General features: G+C 37.3%; 1 protein-coding gene across 3 annotated transcripts; it reads left to right on the top strand.

Moving 5' to 3' along the window:
* Positions 1–327: 327 nt before the first annotated feature.
* On the top strand, positions 328–13,167 carry LOC107902067 (uncharacterized). 3 transcript variants are annotated; one of them, XM_041095881.1, is made up of 6 exons: positions 336–582; positions 11,597–11,840; positions 11,922–12,122; positions 12,203–12,295; positions 12,370–12,471; positions 12,626–13,167. In XM_041095881.1, exons 2-5 carry the CDS (start codon positions 11,799–11,801, stop codon positions 12,403–12,405), a joined length of 372 nt encoding a protein of 123 aa, XP_040951815.1. In that variant the 5' UTR covers positions 336–582; positions 11,597–11,798; the 3' UTR covers positions 12,406–12,471; positions 12,626–13,167. The 3 variants fall into 3 exon arrangements, 2 of the variants coding, with proteins under 2 accessions (XP_016683822.1, XP_040951815.1); XR_005914927.1 differs by lacking the exon at positions 336–582 and adding exons at positions 11,178–11,230; positions 11,369–11,509 and having other exon boundaries at positions 11,922–12,295; positions 12,626–13,165; XM_016828333.2 differs by lacking the exons at positions 11,597–11,840; positions 11,922–12,122; positions 12,203–12,295; positions 12,370–12,471; positions 12,626–13,167 and adding an exon at positions 2,355–3,139 and having other exon boundaries at positions 328–582.
* Positions 13,168–24,882: the final 11,715 nt, after the last annotated feature.

Consider the following 24,882-nt stretch of genomic DNA (forward strand, 5'->3'; position numbering starts at 1 on the left):
TTAGTGGCGTTTTTTCGGAAAACGACGTAAATATGTATTAAAATTTATCAAAACGGCTCCGTTTCACTACAGGAATGTAATCTTTTAGTGGGGTTTTTTGTTGAAAACGCTGCAAAAATGTATTAATGTTTCTCAAAACGTCGCTGTTTCTCTTCAGAAATTTAATTTTTAGTGGCGTTTTTACGAAAAACGCCGCAACTATATATTAAAGTTTCTTCAAACGGCGTCGTTTCAGTATAGGAATTTAATTTTGTACTAGCGTTTTTTGCGGAAAACACCGCAACTACGAAAGTAATAGTGGCCTTTGTACAAAAAAGGCCGCTACCATGTATTAAAATTTCTCTAAACTGCGCGGTTTCTTTACACGATGTTAAACTTTTTCAGTTTAAGTCTATGCCTTTAATATCTGAGAAAGAAGGAAAAGAAAAAAAAACACAGAGGAAAGCAAGGGTTGAATCGAAAGGAAAAGAAAAAAAATACAAAGAAAAAAATCACTGGAGAACTCAGAAATCAAAAGAAACAAAGCAAGGGTTGAATTGATCTACACTCTGTTATCAAAGCTGCGAAATTTTTGTTTTAAAGGTAACCCTTTTTCCCTCAATAATCGATCTACATTTAGGGTTTTCTTTCAGTCAAATTTGGGATTATTTTTATCGATGGTTAATCTTCTTTTTTTTCTTTTTGCTTAAATGTTTTAAGGTCGATAATTTTGTATGTGGATATGCATGGTAGGGTTCATTTGTGGGGATTCTAGTTCAATACTAATTAGATATGGTAATTCTGAAGAAATGATAGGGTCCTGGAAACTTGTTTAAAATGGTGCACAGAGAGGAAAGGTCGACAGCTTTTATAGAAAAAAGCTATCGGTTTTTTGAGTTTTTTTCTATATATTTAGCTTTTAATAAGTGAAATATTTATAAACGTCTCTTTTAGTTGTTTTTTGGGGATTTTTGTTGTAAATTTCCCCTTATTTTTATTCGTTTGAATGTCTTTGACCATTCCTCTAGCTAATCTGCAGCAGAAAATATCATAATTTCATGTTTCTTTGTTACTGTTTCTTACCATATGTTGCAGAACAATAATATTGTTAGTGGCTTTTTTAAGTGCAAGACACAAGCGAAAATTGAGTTAAATCGAATCTCAAAATAATAATAAAGTTATCTCAATGTTTATTCAAACCCAAATTTTTGTGTATTCAACTCAACAAGTGTTAGAATGCTGCTGCAGATTAAACTATTTTTTCATGAATTCTACAGAACATGTATAATAAAATAGTGATGCAATATGAATGAAAATTTTGGAGTTTGCTTGGAGTTGTTGTACTAATTTTCTTTAAGTCACCTTTCCATGAATTCTACAGAACATGTTTCTTGGAACATGTTGTACAGAACATGTATAATAAACTATTTTTTCATGAATTCTACAGAACATGTTGTACAGAACATGTATAATAAAACTCCCTTAAGTCACCTTTCCATTTGAATGTCTGCAGCTCTTTGAATGAAGTTTGCTTGGAGTTGTTGTACTAATTTTCTTTTTGTTTTCTTGGATTGGAATCTCTACCACATTTAACACCAACAATACAACTATCGAATTCATTTGTATTGTTTGCCTGTACTTTCTCTAGAGATAGTATACTATGTCAAAAAAAAAAAAATTGTATAAGATTATTTTGGTAGGTCCATGTGAAATGGTTGGCTGTTTTTACGACACAATTGCAAGCAACTATTTTTCCATATACCAACTCTAAGTTTAAGGCCTTAGGGTCTCTTGGCATAAAACTTCTGTTTTCGGTACTAATGTTATACTTTTATCTTGGCATAAAACTTTTGTTTTCCATATACCAACATGATTTTATACTTTTATCTTTTATTCGTTTTTGGTACTAATTTACTTATGTTTTTTTTCCAGAAGTTTGCTTCGAATTTGAGTAAATTTAAGGTATTTATTCCTATGTTTTCCTAACTAATTTTCTTAAAAAAACATCTCTAATTGTTTAAATATTTGTATGGTTATATTTTAGCTTTATATTTTAATTATTATTTTTGAGAATTAAAAGGGAGTTTTAATTATCATTTTAGCTTTATCCATCATCTTGGCATAAAATTTTACCTTCATATTTTAATTATCATTTTAGCTTTATATGTTTCTGGCTCAATTTGCACGTAAATTTGCAGCTTATTACATAATTTGAGGTTTAAATTATGATTGTGACTTCTCCACGTATTATTTATCCAAGCAAAAAAAATACACAAATTATTAAATTTGGTATTCAAATGCTTAAATTACTTTATATATTTTATTAATTGAATAAATTATGTTTGATTAGTTTATTCGGTATTCGTCTTTTTCAGTTAAAGTGTTTGGGAGGGTGGACCGAAAACTCTTTGACAATGTTGTTAGAGTTTTTGAGAGATATGTTCCCGTTTGCAAAAATCTCTCATTCATGCAAAGATATGAAGAAACTGATAAAAGATTTAGGCCTTGGGTATAACAAAATTCATAATTGTCCAAATGACTGCATGTTGTATTGGGGCGATCAGAAAAACCAACAGTGCTGTTATGTATGCGGTCAATCCCGTTGGATGAATAGAAATACAGAAGATGGTAATGAGGATGAAAATGATGCACAGTCAAAGAAGAAGCCAATTAAGATTTTGCGGTATTTTTTACTAATACCAAGGCTTCAAAGGCTTTTCATGTCATCGAAGACAACTGAGTCTATGACGTGGCACCATGATGGACTAACCGATGATGGATTGTTAAGGCATCCTACGGATTCTTTAGCTTGGAAATCATTTGACAGTAAATTTCCAAGCTTTGCAAGCGATCCTCAGAGTGTGAGGCTTGGGTTAGCATTTGATAGATTTAATCCTTACAAAATCATGAGCACTGCGTACAATACTTGGCCTGTAGTGCCTGTTTCTTATAATTTGCCTCCATGGATTTGCATGAAGCAATCTTTCTTTATCTTATCTATGATTATCCCCGAAGAGAAAGGTCCCGAAAATGATATTGATATTTATTTGCAGTCACTTATTGAAGAGTTAAAATAATTATAGGCTGATGTTGAGACATATGATGTACTGAGAAAGGAGAACTTTAATTTATGTGCAACTTTGATGTGGACTATTAATGACTTCTCGTCTTATGCCAATTTATCTGGTTGGAGTACCAAGGAACGTTATGCTTGTCCTTGTTGTGCTGCGCAAACATGTTCGTAATGGTTATATAATGGGAAGAAGTTCTCTTACATGGGGCATCGTCGGTAGTTACCGGGAAATCATAAATTTAGATTTTAGAATACTTTATTTGACGGTACTGAAGAGTTCAGAGAAGCTCCTTCGCAGACCGGTGGATCTGAAATCTTGTTCATATTGAAAGATATGAATTTTAGTTATGGGAAGATAAATCAACCGCCCAACATGTAAAGAAATAGAATATCAAGAGATGAATCTGATGATGAATCTAATCAAGAGGATGATCCTAATGATGCGGACATGTGAAAAAAAAGAAGTATTTTTTTGAGTTGCCTTATTGGGAGCATCACATTTTACGACACAATTTTGATGTCATGCATATTGAGAAAAATGTTTGCGAGAACATAATTGGGACAATTTTGAATGTCGATGAAAAATTAAAAGATAATCTTCAGAGTCGACTTAATTCAGCCCACATGGGAATTCGACATGATCTTCATCCCCAAGCACTTCCGAATGGGAAATATCGGTTGTCGTCTTCTATTTTTTCAATGTCAAAGAAGGAGAAAGAAGTGTTTTGCATGGTGTTGAAGGATATAAAGGTCCCGGATGCGTATGCATCAAATATATCTCGATGTGTGAGTCTTAAAGATCGAAGACTATATGCCTTGAAATCACATGACTATCACATATTGATGCAAGATTTACTGTCAGTTGCTATGCGGTGTTGTATGTCAAAAAAGGTGATGTCTTGTATAATTGAACTATCCAATATAATGAAAGCCATTTGTGGCAAAGTTTTGGATGTTCAAGAACTTGAGACATTATAAGATCGAGCCGCATTGACTTTATGCAATTTGGAGAATATCTTCTCACATTCCTTCTTCACTATTATGGTGCACTTGTTAATCCATCTATCTCATAAAGCAATACTTGGTGGATCTGTTTTCTATCGATGGATGTATCCCATAGAAATGTGTTAATTTATTTGTAAATTATTCATTCATTCACCTCTATGTCGTTAGTTACAACTTTTGATAATGTTGTGTATCTTGTTTAGCTTTCTATTCAAATTAAAGTCTTATTTCCACAATAAACGTTATCCAGAAGGCTCAATTGTTGAAGGCTACTTGGCTGAAGAGTGTATGACTTTCTGTTCTAGATATTTGGAAGATGTTGAAACAAGAATGAACATATCAAGAAGAAATGCTGGGCTCACTGATCATAACTTGGTTCAAAACTTATTTATTTCAAAGTTATAGAGAACCAATCGGCAAAGTTGAAAGTTCACAATTAGATGATAGATCGTAGGTACAAGCACATCGATATGTTCTTTTTCACCACGATTCAATGGAACTATTACGCAAGTAAGTTCTAGAATTTGATAAATATTCATCAATTATAATTTGTTTATCTTCTAACAAAGTAAACCTCTTTTTAACATAGTGAGTACAAACAAATCTTGAGGTCTCGTTCCTGCTCCCGAAGATTACAACATCAGGAGATTAATAAGTTATTTACAGAATCTTTTCATGAATGGTTACGCCAAACGGTATGCAATTGAAACTTTCATTGACAAATAATAATGTTTTCTAATAACATTTATAATTACTCAATTTACTTTCGATTCAATAGGTTTGGAGTGGAAAGGACGTCAATAACGAAGTTAAATGGCTTTCTCAAGGTTCGAATAGAGTAGTAAAAAGACATACTGTCTTCTTCATCAATGGATTTCGATTTAATACAAAATATCGAGAGAGATTGAGGAGAACTCAAAATTGTGGAATAGTTGTTAATTCTTCAATTACAAGTTATGTTAGTGCTAGTGTCACGGACTTTGGATTTTCGCCTCACAATCCGTACGGCCTTAGGCAGTTTCTTATTTCCAAAAACGCCTAAGTCAGCCTAACTCCCACGAGTTAAGGATTCAATCAAATTCCCCCTTTCAAAACAACACAAATGAAAGCCACTCGAAGATCAAACAGAGATGAATGAAGAACGAAATAAGAACAAGCCACAGAATATCAAGAATACAAGAGAGAAAGAAGTTTGAGTGAATACTTCTCAAGAACTCTTATTACTCCTCAAAACTCAAGTGATTTACAATGAGGGGAGAGGCCTCTATTTATAGTAGAGCCTCTCCAAATCCAACGGTACAGATCATGTACATCAACGGCTAAGATCGAAAGGTATCTACAAATCAAATCTCTAAGATTGCAAAATCGTATCTTCTAAGATTACATATCAAATCTATGATACATATCCTCGAATATCACGTTTCCATATTGACAAGCTTGTAGATGGGCTTCAATCTCTTCAAGCAATGGGTCAATCCGATCGGGCCAAATTACCTCCTTCTCACTTGATGGATCACACGAATGTGTCATGGTTGCAGGCTCCCATGCGCAACCCATGACATTATCTCCCACCGAATCTAGCGACGTCCTCGTCGCGTCCTCTGTATGGTACCGATCTATCTTGTCTTGAAATTGCCGCAAGGCTTCAGCTGGTTCCCAACTTGTCTCGCTATCGGGAAATCCCTTCCATCGGATTAGGTATTCATGCCGCGGTCGATAGTACTTCCGTCTGATCACACGATCCCCCTCGATGTTTTCAACCTCTCTATCATAGGCAACTTTTACCCCCATTGGTGCTCGTTTGGACTCGTTTCGTTTTGGGTCTTCTCCATCTTCATGGAATGACTTAAGCATACTCACATCGAACATTGGATGGAGTTTGAGTTTTTCAGGCAACTCAAGCTTGTAGGCCACCTTGCCTACCTTTTTCACAACTTGAAACGGCCCCTCATATAGTCGCACAAGCCTTTTATACAACCCATTGTGTCGCAGAATCAGGTGTAGTTTTGCAAGGACTGAATCACCCACCTGATATTGCACATCCTTTCGATTCTGATCTGTCCACTTCTTATTGCGCTTACTTGCCTTGTGTAGACAAGCCCTAGCCAAATCGTTTTGCTCTTTCCAATCTTGCTCAAATCGATAAGCCGTTGGATTCGGTCCTGCATAACGAGTTCAACAGCATTGGGTGTAAGTGGTTGTTGCCCTGTCACTATCTCGAACGGACTCTGGTTTGTTGCCCCACTTTGCAAATTGTATGAAAATTGAGCCACATCCAGCAACTTTGGCCAGTCCCTTTGTGTGGCACTCACATAATGCCGGAGATACATCTCCAACAACAAATTCACTCGTTCAGTTTGCCCATCAGTTTGTGGCTGCATGCTAGTTAAAAAGTTCAAGTTTGAGCCCATTAACTTGAACAACTCCATCCAGAACCGTCCCATGAATCGCCCATCACGATCACTGATGATAGACTGCGGTATTCCCCAGTATTTCACCACATGTCTAAGAAACAAGCGAGCAGCCTCCTCAGTAGGACACTCCTCAGTTGCGGGGATAAAAGTTGCATACTTTGAAAACCTGTCCACCACAACAAAAATGCTTGCAAATCCATCAAATTTAGGCAAACCTACAATAAAGTCCATGGACAAACTCTCCCATGGGCACTCCGGAATGGGTAAAGGTTGTAGCAAACCAGCAGGAGCCTTCAACTCGACTTTATCTTGTTGGCACACCAAACAAGTCTTCACATAAGTCTCCACATCATCACCCATGTGAGGCCAATAAAATCGATCCTCTAAGAGAGCCAAAGTACGGTGCATGCCCGGATGACCTGCCCATCTCGAATCATGACATTCTTTCATGACTTCCTTTCGCAAGTTCCCATGTTGAGGCACATATAGACATTGTCCCTGAGTGTATAGTAATTTTCCCTCGAGCCAAAATCGTCTCGTTTTTCCCTCTTTGGCAAGATCAATCAACTTTTTAGCCGTGGAATCATGGGACAACCTTTCTTGAATGTGCTCCAATAAGGGACTATTGGGTTGGCTTATCGTTGCAAATTTCATCTTTCAGCTAAGCGCATCAGCCACAATGTTGGCACTCCTCAACTTGTACTCCATGCTAAAATCAAACTCCGCTAGGAAAACCTACCAACGAGCCTGTTTGGGGGGAAAATTTTTCTAGGTTAGGAAATAACTATTTGCAACATTATCAGTGAATACCACGAACCTGGAACCCAGCAAATAGTGCCTCCATGTGCGCAAGTAATGCACCACAGCAATCATCTCCTTTTCTTGGACCGTATATTTCCATTTCATCTCATTAAGCTTTCGACTCTCGAAAGCAATTGGATGCCCCACTTGCATCAATACTCCCCCAATTGCATAGTCTGAAGCATCCGTACGTACCTCATACGCTTTTGAAAAGTCCAGTAAAGCAAGTACAGGTTCACTCATCATTGCTTGCTTTACTTGGTCGAAGGCTTTTCCACACCGAGAGTCTCAGTCCCATACTTTACCCTTTTTCAACAAGTCCGTCAAGGGTGCAGTGATCTTAGAGTAGCCTTCAATGAAACGTCGATAGTAGTTTGCTAACCCAAGAAAGGACCGCAACTCCGTTACCTTAGTTGGTGGCTCTCAATCAGAAATTGCTTGAACTTTACTTGCATCCATTCGGATCGTGCCACCTCCCACAATATGGCCTAGAAATGGCACCTCTCGTTGGGCAAATGAGCATTTTTCCTCTTTGACATACAGCTCATTTTCCCGTATGACTTGGAACACCTCCCTTAGATGTCTCACGTGCTCTTCAAGTGTCTTACTATATATCACAATGTCGTCAAGATAAACAACCACAAATCGATCTATAAGAAAGGTTCTAATACCTTATTCATTAGGGTGCAAAATGTGGCTGGAGCATTTGTCAACCCAAATGGCATCACCAGGAATTCAAAAGACCCATACCGAGTCACACAGGCTGTTTTGGGCGCATCCCCTTTGGCTACTCTCACTTGGTAGTACCCCGATCGCAAATCCAACTTAGTAAACCATCTCGCGCTACCAAGTTGATCGAACAAATCTGCAATAAGAGGAATGGGATACCTGTTCTTCACAGTGATCTTGTTTAAGGCCCTATAGTCAATGCATAATCTTAAGGACCCATCATGCTTCCTTTGGAATAACACTGGCGCACCAAATGGGGTTGGAAGGTTTAATGAACCCGGCATCTAAAAGTTCCCTTAACTGTATTCCCAATTCCTCCAACACAGGCGGAGACATTCGATATGGTGCCCTTGCTGGCGGCTCAGTATTAGGCAACAACTCAATCTTGTGATCCACCTCCCTCTTCTGTGGCAACGTCTTGGGAAACTCCATGGGCATTACATCTTCAAATGACTCCAGCAACTGCTTCACTTCCTTTGGAATTTCCCCCTCGAATTTCTCTTCCACATTGTCCCTTAAGGTGGCTAAATATGAGACTTCATTTCTTCGTACTCCTTTGGTAAATTGGATTGCCGACAATGTTTTTCCCTCCATGCTTCCCTTTCTTTTCACTCGCACCATATATCGATGGCTTGAATTAGAGATCGTCATGTAATTCTCGGAAGGATGAATATCCGCATTAAGTCAGTCAAGCAAACTCAATCCTACCACAAAATCATAATCATCGAGTGGGATTACCTTAATGGTTGCCTTGACTGTCCACTCGCCAAGTTTGAGTTCCACCCCTTTAGCCACACCCGTTATGGGAATATTTCGGAGTTCACCGTTTTGATTCGACCCGAATCTTCCTCTATTTTGAGACCGAGTTCCTTCGCCATGTCTTTGGACATGAATAAATCGGATGCACCAGCATCAACAAGGGCATTCAATTTTCTGTCCGCCAGGATGATATCCACAAACATCAGCCCATTACTTTCCTTGTCATCAACACCACCCAGTATCGCACTAAGACTTTTGGTGTCATAGTCGGCCCCTTCGCGCGCTTCCATAGCATTGAAAGCGGCCTTCTTTGGACAAACACTTAACCTATGTGGACCTTGATAAAGATAGCATTTCATTGGCCCTTTTTTATCACATAGTCTACCACCATTAGCCCTTGGGGCTTCGCCATTCCTTTCGGTTTGCTCTTTGTCTCGCCTACCATTGCCTTTGGGTCTTGGCTTGGGCTTGGAAGCGTCACTATTGTCAAACTTTCTCCCTCCAACATCGTAAAATTTTTCTGCCTCAGCCATGGCTACAGTCAAATCAGTGATACCTAGGCAACGCAACTCTTGCTTAGCCCACATTTTTAGCTCATCCTCAAACCAATAAAATGCTTCATTCTCATTCAAGTCTAAGATCTGAAGCATCAGCTCACTGAACTCCCGCACATAATCTCGAATGGTGCATTGTTGCGTAAGCCGGTGTAACTTGGCACGAGCCTCCTTTTCAGCATGCTGCAGATAAAACTGCTTCTTTAACTCTCCTTGGAACTTCTCCCAAGTCCCAATAGTCGTTCCTCCACGTTTCTCATCCATGGACTTACGTCGCCACCACAAGAGAGCAACATCAGTAAAGTAAATCGAAGCAGTGTTTACCTTAGTGGCATCATCATTAATGCCCATTGCTCGAAAATATTGCTCCAATTCCCACAGGAAGTTGTCCACTTCTATTGCAGACCTAGCCCCCTTGAACTTCTTGGGTTTTGGAACATCCACATGACGTTGCTTTGGTCCTGAAGCCAACATCTCACTTCCCAGAGTGGCCTTACAGATTGTGAGCTCCCCCTTAAGCTTAGTAATCTCCTCTTTCATGGCAGTCACCAGGGCGTCAAGAGCTTCGTCCCTTACCGTCAACTTATCCGAAGTGGATCTAAGAGTGTCCAGCACGAATTCCTTGCTGTCTTCCCTCAGTTCCTCCATACGGGTTAGGACCACTTCAAGTGTCTCCCTCATGTCACCAACAGACTTCTCGAGATTGACCACTCAATTTTCTAAGCTCGACAACATATCCCTCGATCGACTAGCCTTCCTGGCTCTCCTACGGGTCTCTATTGGCTCATTCTCACCAACTTCTCTCGACATCCTTCAATAGTTCTTTCGAAAGACTGGCTCGGATACCAACTGTCACGAACATAGGATTTTCGCCTCACAATCCGTGCAGCCTTAAGCAATTTCTTACTCCCAAAAACGCCTAAGTCAGCCTAACTCCCACGAGTTAAGGATTCAATTGAATTCCCCCTTTCAAAACAACACAAACGAAAGCCACTCGAAGATCAAATAGAGACGAATGAAGAACGAAATAAGAACAAGCCACAGAATATCAAGAATACAAGAGAGAAAGAAGTTTGAGTGAATACTTCTCAAGAACTCTTATTACTCCTCAAAACTCAAGTGATTTACAATGAGGGGAGAGTCCTCTATTTATAGTAAAGCCTCTCTAAATCCAACGGTACAGATCATGTACATCAACGGCTAAGATCGAAAGGTATCTACAAATCAAATCTCTAAGATTGCAAAATCGTATCTTCTAAGATTACATATCAAATCTACGATTGCATATCCTCGAAGATCACGTTTCCATATGTGACAAGCTTGTAGATGGGCCTTCAATCTCTTCAAGCAATGGGTCAGTCCGATCGGGCCAAATGACATCCTTCTTACTTGATGGATCACACAAATGTGTCATGGTTGCGGGCTCCCATACGCAACCCATGACACTAGGGACAGTAATCTTGTTGAGGGAAATGTGGAGTATTACAGACTTCTTACTGACATTATTGAGTTGGATTACTATGGCAAATGGAAAGTTGTCTTATTTCGATGTGATTGGGCTGATGTTAATACTGCTCGCAGAATTAAATAAGATCAATTTGGTTTTACAATGGTGAACTTCTCTCGATTGATTCACACTGGACAACAATTGATAGATGAGCCGTATGTATCTTCTTCTCAAGTGAAGCAAGTTTTTTACTCAAAAGATCCAACTGATGAGGGTTGGTACGTTGTACTCCGTAACATCCCTAGAGACTTGTTTGACATGGGCAATGGAAGTAGAGATGACATCGATGACAGATCAGAAACTTTTCTTTTTTCAGAATAAAACTTAAATGAAAATATCCCTAGTACTAGTACACAATTTCAATGGTTTCACCAGGATGTTGATGAAGATATTTACGAATTATGATGTAGTAAGATTTTACGATTTTTTAATTATATGTAATATCATAATTTAAATATTGGTTTTATTAAATATTTCAACTTTTTTCTATGTGTTGTTATTGTTCTAATTAGTTACTAAAATTTTACCTAATTTATGTGTATTGTAGATAAAATGCCTAGAAGAAGATTGTGAGATCTAAGTATTGTTTAAAATACTCCAAACTCGAAAGAAACAAATAGTGAACAACAGACTGTTATTGGATCTTTGAATGTTCCGAATACACCTGACGAACCTGCAGAATTTCAAAGTATGTTTAAATTTAATTTACATGCATGTTGACTTTTATTATTGATTTCTTTTTCAAATTCTTATATTATAATATACCATTTTTCAGCTGAAAGTGGTGAGATGCCAGATGTCGAAGAAGTACGCTACTTAAAGATTTATACGAGTTAGATCCTGTCGAGCATGTTAAAGCATGTAAAAATAGTTTTAGTCAGCCTATTGGATCAGAAGTTCGACTTTTAGCAAGATATCTGGGCATTATAGCATGAAATGCCAATATGTTGCCTATCAACTACGAGCCATGACATCAAATGCCTGATAGTAACAAAAGTCTAGCTCTCGATAATATTAAGGTAACAAAACCTTAATGTAATTTATAATACTTTGGTTTAAGTTTCATTAATATTTACTTTCTAAACTTGCATTTTTTGTAGGCGGGGTTTGCTTTAGAGGTCTCGGATAATTATGTCAAGAAGTCATTGGGAAAAAGGTGGAGAGACCATAAAAGTACTTTAAAGAAAGAATATTTTAAGACAAAAACAACCCTTAAAGAGAAATTGCGAAATATCCCGCCAGGAATGCTGAGGTATCAATGGGAAGATGCGGTTAGATTTTGGAATTCAAAGAAAGGATATGTATTACGTACTTCTAAACTCTTATAATTATTTCGGTTTATAGTATTTACTATATACGTAATAATAATTTCATAATGTAGGATCGCGAACGAGTTGGAACAAGTAGCAAGCAAAAACAGAAATTCACTCACACAGCTGGGTCGAAAAGTTTTGCTTGTGTAGCTGAGGCCGAGGTATTTTAAATTTATTAATAGTGTCAAATATTTATTACTTTCCATTAAATAATACTTTTACTACTATATTGTAGGAACTGTCGTCTGGTCAAAAAGTTGGATGCCTTTAGCTTTTTGACATTACACATAGGAAGAAAGATGAATCTCCTATGACTTCTGAAGCTGTAGAAATTATGGTATGTTTAGTTAATAAAATTTGAATTATTTTAAATATTTATAGTGTTTAATTATACTGGTTTAATTCGTCGTTTGTAATGCAAATAATGGTAAGTTATGTTGCATTTGTTTTTATTATATATTGCCTTTCTAACTCTTTGATTAATTTATTAGGAGAAACTAAAGGATAAAAAGGCGGAGTATGAAGCGATTGCTTCGAGTGATAGTTCTGTTAATGTTGACGACATTGATAATCGGATTATTACTAAAGTTTTGGGTCCTGAAAGGTATGGTCGGGTTCGATTTTAAGGATCTTTTGTTAACCCAACCTAATATTTTGGATTCAGCTAGCAGCATTACATGCCTTTGGAGAGTCAGGCTCAAGTTGAAGTTCAGAGGTTAAGAGGCTAAATGGCTCAGATGCAAGCGAGCACAGTTGAGCAAATTACTCAACTTAAAGCGGAGGCAGCATCGAGAGAAGTTGAGGTTCAAAGAAAATATGAAGAACTACAGCTACAACTTAAAGTAGAGGCAGCAGTAAGGGAAGCAGAGGTAGCAGCGAGGGAAGCAGAGCAGAGTAGAAAGTACGATGCACTTCAACTATAGTTTCAGAATATGATGAAGATGTTTCAGCAGTCGCAAAATCCGCCATCTTAGACTATTGTATGAATATTTTTAACATTTTAACTTTTAACATTATTTACTTCATTTGAATTTGAATAATTTGAATTACACTTCTTTTATTAATTTATATCATATATCATTCATTGAATTTGAAGTATCAGATTTGCTGTTTTTGGTTGGTTTCCATGTTACAGGAAGGGTTGCATATGGATGAAAATTGAATGTTAGAAATCTACCAAAGTTAGTGGCGTTTTCCGTAAAATGCCGTTAAAGAACGGTGCTTTTAGCGGCATTTTTGATAAAAAGTGCCACTAAAGAACGTGACCTTTAACGGCGTTTGCTATAGAATCGCCGCTAAAGAACATGACCTTTAGCGGCATTTTCTATAGAAGCACCACTAAAGAACATGACCTTTAGCGGTGTTTGCTATAGAAGCGCCGCTAAAGAACATGACCTTTAGCGGCGTTTGCTATAGAAGCGCCGCTAAAGAACATGACATTTAACGGCGTTTGCTATAGAAGCGCCACTAAAGAACATGACCTTTAGTGGCATTTTCTATAGAAGCACCGCTAAAGAACATGACCTTTAGCGATGCTTATCTTTAAACGCTGCTAAGGTCAAGATCTTTAGCGGCGTTTGTGGTAAAAGCAGTTTATGTGAGAAAAATGCCACAAAAAATAGCGACATGGTCTATAGCTGCTTTTTTGTGGTGCTTTCACAAGTGCCCGAAATGCTTTTGGCGGCACTTTTTATAGGCCTAAAAAATGCCGCTAAAAACCTGTTTTGTTGTAGTGATTCAACGGTTACAAAAGAGTATAGTGTCAAAACATCCACTTAAACATAGAGCTCGCAAAACGCTGTCCATAACTAGCTCATAATATAGAGCTCACGTATCACTATTCATACAAACACAATACAGAGTTTAGAGAAAACTTACTCTCGATACTTAGGGTAAAACCCTAAACTCCTAATTAACATTATGATTCGTATATATACGTAGGGATCCCTGGACACTCACTAATTTGTTGAAAGCTTTAAACAAGCTTCACCTTTCCCTTATCTTTGCTTGTAGATGGTTCTTTAATCTTAAGAGCTAAATTTTGGGTTCTTGTTTTCGTAGAAACTTTATAACAAGAGAAAGAAGTAATCGATGAAGAAATTTGAGAAAGTTTTTTCATTTAAAAGAATATGAAATTTTTAATGAAAAGAACTTAATTTATAAGTACTAGGTATTTTGATGTTCTTAGGATGCCCTAGTAGACATAGGGAAGAGTTACGTGCATGAGTGGTGTTGTGAAGAAGAAAACTAAGTTGACTTTCTAAATTTGGTATAATTGCCATTTTGTTACTCCTAATTTTAACTTATCTTACAGTCGAGACCCTACTTTCTTTATTGACCCAAACCATCGACCATAGCTTGCCAGGCCCATTGGTGACCCCAGCTCACCAGGTACCAAACTCCTAGACCCTATTCCAGGATGTTACAACTCTTTCCCTCTTAAGGAATTCTGTCCTCAAAATTACCTATTTCGGAATAAATGAAGGTACTGACATCTCATCGCTTCTTCTATCTCCCAAGTGGTTTCATTGGTTTTTTGGTTTCACCACAACACTTTTACCAAAGGAATTCTCTTGTTTTGCAATACGTTTTTCTCGTGAGCTGTAATTTCAGTTGGTTACTAATCATAAGCAGGGCCAGGTCACACCTCATTTTTATCTACTGCCACTAATGGGATCAGCTCACTCAGTATTTCTTTAGCATGGACAAATGGAAAACATCATGGATTCGCTCAAGTTTTGGTGACAACTTGAGTCGATAGGCCATTAGATCAATCCTCTCAACCACTTCATACGGATTGATGAATATCGAGCTTAATTTTCTTTTTTTCCAAAACCTTTTTCCATACCAAGTAGGAACACTTGCTCCCCCACTTAGTCCTCAATGTCTCGTCGTTTTAAGTCAGCTTAGGATATTTGTCTATTAGAAGCAGATTTCAATCATTGGAATATTGTCTTTACCTTTTCCTCTATTTCGTGAACCAATTCTGGTCCAACTACCTACTTTTCATCTAGTTCTTTCCAACACAATGGGGTTCTACACTTTCTTCAATACAATGCTTTAAAGGGTGTCATTTGGATGCTTGCTTGATAACTATTATTGTATTTGAACTCTGTTAAAGCTAGATAGTGTTCCTAACTTCCCGTGAACTCTAACACATAACTTTGCAACATGTCTTCAAGTACTTGTATCACCTTCTCCAATTGATCATTTGTTTGTAGACCGTAAGTAGTACTGAAGTTAAGTTTTGAACCCAAAGCTTCTTACAGACTTTTCTAGAATCTCGAAGTGAATCGAGGGTCTCAGTCGGAGGTAATAGAGACTAGGATGCCATAAAGTCACACTATCTCTACGATGATAATTCTACTAGTTTTTACAAGGTATAATTTTTACGAACTACCAGGAAATGTGAACTCTTTGTAAGTCGATCCACAATCACTTATATCGCATCTCTCTTTGCCGAAGTTAGAGACAAGCCTGAAACAAAATCCACGGTGATCCTTTCCCACTTCCACTCCAAAATTTTTAACGGTTGCAGCTATCTTGAGGGAGATTAATGTTTGGATTTCACCTTATGACATATCACTTCAACCCAAGCCACCAGTACAATTCGCGAAGGTCACGGTACATCTTATTGCTTCTTGGGTGCATTGCATAAGGGCTGTTGTGAGCTACAGTAAGGATCACATGTCTAAGCGCTTCGTCACTAAGTAAGCAAAGGCTCCATCCAAAATAGAGTATCTCTTTTTTATTCAGTGTGAAGTCTCCCTCAACCTCCTGCTCTACTTGGTGAACCAACCTCGCAAAGTCTTTATCCCTGACATCCTTCTCATTTACTTATTGTGAGAGGGTTGGTTTTACTTACAACTCGATGAGCAGTCCCCTATCAATCGTCACACTCAAACATACAAATAGAGCTCGCAATTCACTCATCGACTTCCAACTTAAGGCACCTGCAACCACGTTTGTATTTTCGGGGTGATATTATATCATACAATCATAGTATTTTAGCAGTTCTATCCACCTTCTCTATCATAATTTTGGCTTTTTCTACATAAAAAGATACTTGAGGCTCTTATTGTCTATATAGATGGTACATCGCTCACAATACAAATAGTTTCACTAGATTTTTAGTGCGAACACTACTGCTGCTAACTCCAGATCATAGGTTAGGTAATTTTGCTTATGACGCTTCAACTATCTAGAGGCATAGGCCACCACCCTGCCTTTCTACATTAGTGCATAACCAAGTCCCATGTGTGAAGCATCACTGTAAACTATGAAGTCATTCCCAAATTCTAGTTGAATCAGTACAGGTGCTTTAGTGAGTATTGCCTTAAGCTATTCTAAACTTTTCTATCTTTCATCTGTCTATGCAAACTCCACATCCTTCTATAATAGCTTTGTTAAGGGTGTCACTATGGTGGAGAACCCTTCAACAAACCTGCGATAATATCCTGCTAACCTTAGAAAGCTTTGCACTTTAGTAACACTCTTCAGAAGTCTCCACTTTAAAATTTCCTCGATCTTTTTTAGGTCTACTCGAACTCTGTTTGCTGAAACCACATTACCCAAAATTCACACTTGCTGAGTTTCATAAATAGTTTCTTCTCTCGCAGGATCTGTAACACAAATCACAAGTGAGCATTATGCTTTTCCTTAGCTCTCAAGTACACCAGGATTTCGTTTATAAAGACTACCACAAACTAATCCAAATACTCATAAAACACTCGATTCATCAAGTCCATGAATGCAACAGGTGCATTAGTTAAGCCGAAGGGCATGACCAAAAATTCATAATGCCCATACCTTATTTTAAATATATTCTTCAAAGCATCTGAATCCTTTACCTTAAGCTAGTAATACCCTGATTGCAAGTCTATTTTCAAAAGCATCGTGGCACCTCGCAATTGGTCGAACAGATAATCAATATGTGATAATAGATATTGGTTCTTAATAGTCAATTTATTTAACTGTTTATAGTCGATACACATCCTTAAGCTACCATATTTGTTCTTTACAAATAGAACTGACGATCCCCAAGGTGATACACTTGGTCGAATGAAACCTCTATCAAGCAACTCTTGTAGTTGTATCTTCAGTTTTTTAAGCCTTTTTGGTGCCATTCGATAAGGTGTAATAGACACTGGTGAACTACTGGGGTATAATTCATAGTTGAACTCCACCTCACGATTTGGGGGCAAACCAGGTAGCTCATTTGAAAATACATCAGGAAAATCCTTTCTAGTTTGAATATTGCAAACCCTTATCTCTTTGTCCTGTAAACCCATCACATAAGCTAGGTAAGCTTCATAACCTTTGCTCATCATCTTCTCAGCTTTGATCGTCGAGATCATGTTAGATAGAAATTGGGCTCGCTCTCCAACCATAACAATTTCCATCCTATCACCTCCTTGTAAAGTAACTCACTTCGAATCAAATTCCATCTTGGCTTTATGCTCAGTTAGCTAGTCCATTCCTAGAATTATGTCAAAACCATAAAAGGGTAATTCCATCAGATTGGTGAATAATACATGTTCTCAGACTATCAAGAGACACCTACGGTACACTCTATTAACGAGTATACTCTTACTAAATGAACTAGTGACAATCATACATTTATCAATGATTCCCATTGCATAGGTCAGTTTGCTCAAAATGTACGAGTGTGTAGAACCAAAATTAATTAAAGAAAATAACGGACTAGCCTATAAAGTGAAGGTACCTTTTATGACATCGGTCATTCCCTTGTCATGTGGTTCCTTAACAACATATACTTGTGCGAGCCCTCCTATTTTGGTTTGTGTACAAGCAATATGCATTAGGGTTAGTTTCCCAGCCTTTCTTGTATCACTACCTCGACCTCGACCTCGACCACAAGCACCTGTTCGTACTGGTGTGGTGGTTAAATTTTGAGCTTGTGACCTTTCTACCTGTTCTAGCAATCCCTTAGCACATGATCTTTGGATCCACACTTAAAACACCCCCTAGTCAATTTTTGGCATTCCTCAGGATGTCTGTGTTCTAATGTTCATAGAGCAGCCACCTCGACGATTTGGATAAGCCTCCATTTCAAGCCTCAGTGTTACCCTATTGTCGTGACTGATCTGATCAAAAGTTGCGTCAAACATTTCTATCATAGTTATGTTATTCGCAATCTCTCTTGGACATTCATCTAGACTGTTTAGACATCCATTTCCCAAATCCTGTTACAATTTGTAGAGCCTCTACCCTTTTCTCCTCGACAGCCTTCACCTTTTCAACCAACTCATCGAAGCTCACCGTGTCATGGACTACCAGATAAATTTGGATGTCGTGATGCAACCCAAAGTGAAACCATTTGTAGTGATCCCTTTCCAGGAAAACCATATCAGCTGTGTACTAGCTTAGTTGCACAAATTTTGCCTTGTACTAAAATACAGAAATTTTTCCTTGCACTAGATTAATATAATCTCACTTGCGATCTTCCATGTACTACTCGCCCATGAACTTCTTCTTAAACACTTCCAAGAAGAAGTTCCAAGTCAGGTGATTCACAGCAATTCCTTGCTTCATAGTGTTTCACCAGTTATAAGCTTCATTAATGAGCTAGGACACAATACATCCTAGCTTTTCTTTCTCGATACAGGCTATTTGCTCGAAGATAATTTCAACACTCTTAAGCCAATATTATGCCTTAGTAAGATCAGCTCCACTGACACTACTAAACTCTTTACCACTTTGAGCTCGCAAGCGCTCTAGTGGCAAACCTTGATTGGCAGAAGCAACATTGGTACCAACAATATGTTGGAAACCCCCGATCATGGCTTTTATCAGTGGTTCAATACTCTCACCCTGTACATTTTCCTTGTGAGGTTGCATAGGTAGCCCGAAGTCCTGTCATCCTCTAAAAGGTCCGCAACTCCATTAACACGGTCTGCATTCGCATTTACTCTTTTGGGAGGCATTTTACTAACTCTAAACATACATAAGACACAAGTTTAAGTGAGAAAATTAAACATATACCATTATGCCTCCTATGCTTGACGATGCAAATGTGAGCATGGTTTGCCAAAACACATCTACGAGCATAGCTCGCACATCAAACCTATGAACACAACTCGCCAAAACATATCTACGAGCACAACTCGCCAAAACATATCTACAAGCACAACCACTAAGAATGTGAGTAGTAGAAAGTGATCCAAAGAAAAATCCTACAAAAAAATAGTTGAACTAATGTAATGTGTTTTTCTCAATCCTTCCCCAACAAAAAATCATCGTACTAATTACTTCAAATAATTTACAACCCTAGTGACTGTGACGAACTGACAAACCTAAAAAATTAACCAACTTGGCTCAGATACCAATAAATGTGTAATAACCCACCTAATTAATTTATTATCAAGTTACTATTTGGCGCGTAGTTATTTATGCTAAGGGTAGTTAATGAGTAAATTAGTAGAGTACTTGTTTTTGGCTACATGTGTGGCGTACTTTGTGGGATTCGCCATTTGGTGAACTTTAACTTTTAGCGAATTTTAGGGTTTGGCAGGTTCTTTTGTTAAGTTATTCAGCAACCCCAAAATTTTTGGGTGAACTCATTAGTTCGTAGCTCGAGAAGTTTGTTTTTGTGGTTAGTATATGTTGCAATGACATGGTAAGTGACATTGTAGATGATTTGATACTTAACTAATACTTCTCAAATTTCTGGAATGATCGTGGGATCCTCTGACTTTCCACTAAGTTTTGTTCTTGATTGTCTACTATATAAGGTTATCAAACTACTATGTTTGTACTTTTTGCTTCGGCTTCTTCTTCTTCTTCTTCCTTACATTTTCGCTGAAGCTTTAGAAATTTTAAGTTAGCATCTTTAGCAAGGAGTTTCTAGGATTTAGTTAACACCATTATTAACACTAGATCATTACTCTAAAAGCTAACAAAGGTCCCAATAACAAGGGAAAAATACCTACTAAGTAGATTTCTGTACTAGATTTTCTAGTATGTTCCTTCTTACTTCCATTTGTAGTAAATTCCATTGTTGTACGTCCTGTAAAAGGTAAGTGTTCCTTCTCAACAACGTAAGTGTGGTGTTTGGTCTTGTGGTGTTCAACTAACATTATTAGTGTGGGCATGGTTAGTTTATGTTCCAATGTAAAATACTCTCCTTATTGCATGAGCCAATATCGCCAATATATGATATGTGAGATGTGATGATGAAGAAGGGGATATGTTTATAATGCCTCCGGTAGGGCAGCTATATTACAAACCGGACTGACAGATCACCAGAAAACATGCTCGACTGAACCAAAATGATATGAGAAGTTAAGGGGGTGTGCATATGAATACGACAGATTAGTATGACTCTAACTTTGAATTCTTAGTACGAGGCTGACATAAGAACAGGTTGTGTAAAATTTATGGATAAGATTATGAAAAATAGCTGCTCGTGTGTCGTATTAAGTTGTCGTGTCGAGTCTGTTCATATTTTGTGAATGTCATTTGGTGTATTATGATTATTACGTTAAATCTCTTTAAAAGGTTAGGTATCCTTATGGTATTAAAGCTTGTTCATCAGTAATATCACTGTATGCTAGTTGTGTTTTCTTTATGGAAGACTTTAAGTTCGTTTGAACTTACTCTGTTATCTTTTCCTTCCAAGGCGTGCTGATTGAAGAAAGAGATTTTGTTGAAGGGACTATGCTAGAGTATTGTTGATAGTGAGCCATTGTTTAATTCTGTATTATGCTTGACCTTTTTGGGGGCTGGCGAGTAGATTGTTTTATAATCAGCCTATATAATGACTTACAACTTTTGTCAAGAAATTGTTATTTAAAAACTTCTATGACCTCTTGAAGTATGCATTTTAACTTAATGAATCTTGTTTTAAAATATTGTCTTTTTAACATATACGACAAATGGTTTTGAATGTTACTTTAACCGCCAATGATTCCCTTAAAACTATTATATGGTAAAAAATTCATCTTGTGATTTATCCACCTATCTATTTATGTAAGCCTTTCGCCATGTGTTTTGCCTAAAAATGTTTTACCTGGCATATCATTATTTGATTGTTTCGTCATTGTCATACTAAGGTTCACGAAAAGATCTCAAACCTTTTGTAAATTTTCAAATCTTTATTGTTAAATTTTTATGGTTTAAGTTGTGGCACTCTCTACTCGAATTCGATGATCGGGTTGGGCAGAGAGTGTTATAAGTTTTGGTATCAGAGCCAACGTTGAGCTAATTCTAAAAAAATCGAAGGTTGTGTCACGACCCTCCATGCATGATACATTTCTGGCTTAGTCCCTATAATTTTAAACTAACTTGAGTTTTATTATAGTTATTAAAGAAAATTTCAGAAGGTTTAAGAGAATAAACTAGTGAGAAAATTGAAAGCCATATACCTTCGGCTCAAGAGCAACCTCCTACAGCTAATTTGGGTGCTGCTAGAACTGCTTTTGAAATGTATCATTCACCATGATGACTTAAATGTTTGATCAGCTCATGGGGACAACTCAAGCACCCAACTTCAACAACGTTAGCAACCACAACTGGAAATAGTATGACATGTACCTCCTGTACCTCTAGTACCTGCTGCAACTCAATCTAAGAGTGATCTTGTGAAAGAGATAAGAAAAAGAGGTGTTAAAGAATTTCTGGGAGATGAATGTGATGACTCCACAGTGGCAGGACAATGGTTATTATACGTCTGTAGAGTATTGAAGGAGTTAAAGTGCACACCGGCGGATAGGCTTGTAACACCACTAACCTGTATCCGACACCGAAATAGGGTTACAGAGTATTATCGTACTTATAACCTAAACAATCATACTTTTTATATTTATTTCTCATTCAAAAAAAAGCCATTCAAATTCATTCATATAGTCCCTAATACGAGCCCTCGAGACCCTAAATAGTCACTAAAAATGGTTCGAGACTAAAATGAGTACTTAAGGAATTTTTAGAAAACCATGGAAAATTTTCAAAGTGCAGGGGACACACGCTCGTGTGCTCAGGCCGTGTGTCACACACGGCCAAGTGAAACGTCCGTGTCTCAGGTCATGTGGGCATTCGAAATGGAGACACACGGTCGTGTCCCAGCCCGTGTCTTTGCCCGTGTAACTCACTGACTTGGGTCACACAACCAACCACACGCCCGTGTGTCAGGCCGTGTGCTAGGCCGTGTGAAAACTGGAGGGTATATTGACTTGAGCCACACGGCCAAGCCACTCGCCCGTGTGCTAGGCCGTGTGAAGCTACTGACTTAATTTCTATAGAAGTATTAGGGGACACAGAGTCGTGTCACCTGGCCATGTGTCACACACGGCTGAGACACACGCTTGTGTCTCTGCCAGTGTGAACAAAAATAGGCTATTTTTAAAGCTATATTTCTCACCCAATGTGGTACCAACCTAAGCTTAACAATGTACATACAACCATGGCATAAATAGGCATTCAAAACCAACCAATATCAAGTTTATATCATGTACTATCCACACATACAACATGATAGCTATAAGCACATTCATTGACCACTTTAAAACATACCAATCACAACTCCAAAATATACCTAAATGGTCAAACTCATATGTGAAACATTGTGCCTAACTTATCATGCATGCCACATCTCAAATTCAACCATTTGGTACCTAAAATAGCAATTCACAACATGACATTCCCATAGAAACTAAACACCACATAACATAAGGCCTTTTACACAACTATATAAATATAACAAAAATATACCAAAACAAGGCAAATCTAATGGCTAAATATATGACCAAAACATATAGGCTACATTAGCAAATAACCTATGCATGCCATTTAACCTAAAATATAAAGTCCAAAATACCAAAATAAGAGTTTGATAGTGTGATGCGATCTCCGACAACTTCCAAACCGAGTGAGCTTCTTAATCACTATAAAATACAAAAATTAAAACGGAGTAAGCAATTAAGCTTAGTAAATTCGTATGACTAATAAATACAATTTACCAAATCATTCACAATTTAGGTAAACAAAAATAAAAGCATAGATGCAACTTAATTTGGCCCAAATCCTATCACACAATCACAATCATGTTAATATTTATATATCAAATATAAATCACTTCTCGTATTTCACATAAATACATGTACTAGTTCAAATCGAACTCATGTAACCTCAAATCATCACTGTACCCTTTGAAACATTTGGAATACTATTGGGTACTCGGGTATCTCGCACACTAAGTGCCAATACATGGTCAAAACCACCTCTATCTCATATCTCATATAGATGCTCACTCTCGAGCCATCACTGGGCCTGCTCACAAAAGCTATCAATCAAGACGTAGCTACACGGTGCTACTCACATAAGCTATAAAGTAACTGCAACACATGTCGAAAACTCAGCCACTTGTAGGACGTACGAGACCAGCACCCAAAACATGGTAACCCCTAATGACATGTCATTTGTATCCTATCTATTCCTAAGGTTCAACTAGGATCCAATTCATAAGTCGTCGAATCTTTGTCGAGTATTTTCGTAAAGTCATATCATTACAAATATAATAATAAAGCTTTTAAAACACGTATAATTTAATGTTTATTAACATACCAATTTACCTCGAATTAGTACGGAGAAAATAGCTCGATTAATCCACTACTTTGTCTTTTCCCCGATTTAATTCTGAGTGTTGCTTTTCTTGATCTATATAATCAAATTTAACTAATTTAATATTTACTCTATTCAATTCAATCCAATTTCATGTTATCTAAAAATTACCATTTTGCCCTTAAACGTTTGACTTCTTTACAATTTAGTCCCTATGCTCGTAAAATGAAATTCATGCAATTTCAGCCCTAACCAAGCCTAGCCAAATTTCATATACACCTATATCAGCCCATAAATTTCACAATTTCACACATTTAACACAATTTTCACATTTCTCAATTTAGCCCCTATTTGACAATTTCATTAAAAATCTCTTAACGAAAGTTGTTTAACTAACAACAAAGATTCATTTTAATCCATTAAAATTCAAGAAAAACTAAAATGCTCTCATTTCAAAACCCTAGACTTTCAATCATTTTGCAAATTGGTCCCTTAGTTAGCTAGGTTAAGCAACAACGATCCCAAAAACATAAAAATTATTAAAAACGAACACTAAAATCACTTACATGCAAGGGAGACAATGGCTGAAATTTGAAGCTTCAAAAATGGTGTTTCTTTCTAAAATTTTCGGTGGAAAATGAAAGAGAATGATGGAGAATTTGTGTTATTTTATTTAATTTAACTTTTATTACCTAATTACCATTTTACCCTTACCTAACTTTAAAAATTACTTCATTACCAAGCCATGCTCATCCACTATCACCTTTAATGGTCTAATTACCATATAAGGACCTCCACTTTCAAGTTCTATAGCTATTTAACACATTTAGCTAATAGAACACAACTTTCGCACTTTACGTGATTTAGTTCTTTTTCACAAATTAAGCATACTATCATGTTGTAGACCAAAAAATAATATTAACATAAATTTTTTGACATCAGATTTGTGGTCCTAAAACCACTGTTTCGATTTCACTAAAAACAGGCCGTTACAAGACTCTTGTCTGTCGTCTCCTTGATTGAGGGAGAGGTGTATCAATGGTAGGAAACATTGACAAGTGTGACCCCTGAGGAGCTGATAGATTGGGAATTCTTTCTCGAGAAATTTAGGAAATGGTATGTGAACCAAATGTATTTGGAGCGAATGAAGGAGTTTTTGTATCTTAAGTAA

The sequence above is a fragment of the Gossypium hirsutum genome, chromosome D06, assembly GCF_007990345.1.
Source record: "Gossypium hirsutum isolate 1008001.06 chromosome D06, Gossypium_hirsutum_v2.1, whole genome shotgun sequence".
Taxonomy (NCBI): domain Eukaryota; kingdom Viridiplantae; phylum Streptophyta; class Magnoliopsida; order Malvales; family Malvaceae; genus Gossypium; species Gossypium hirsutum.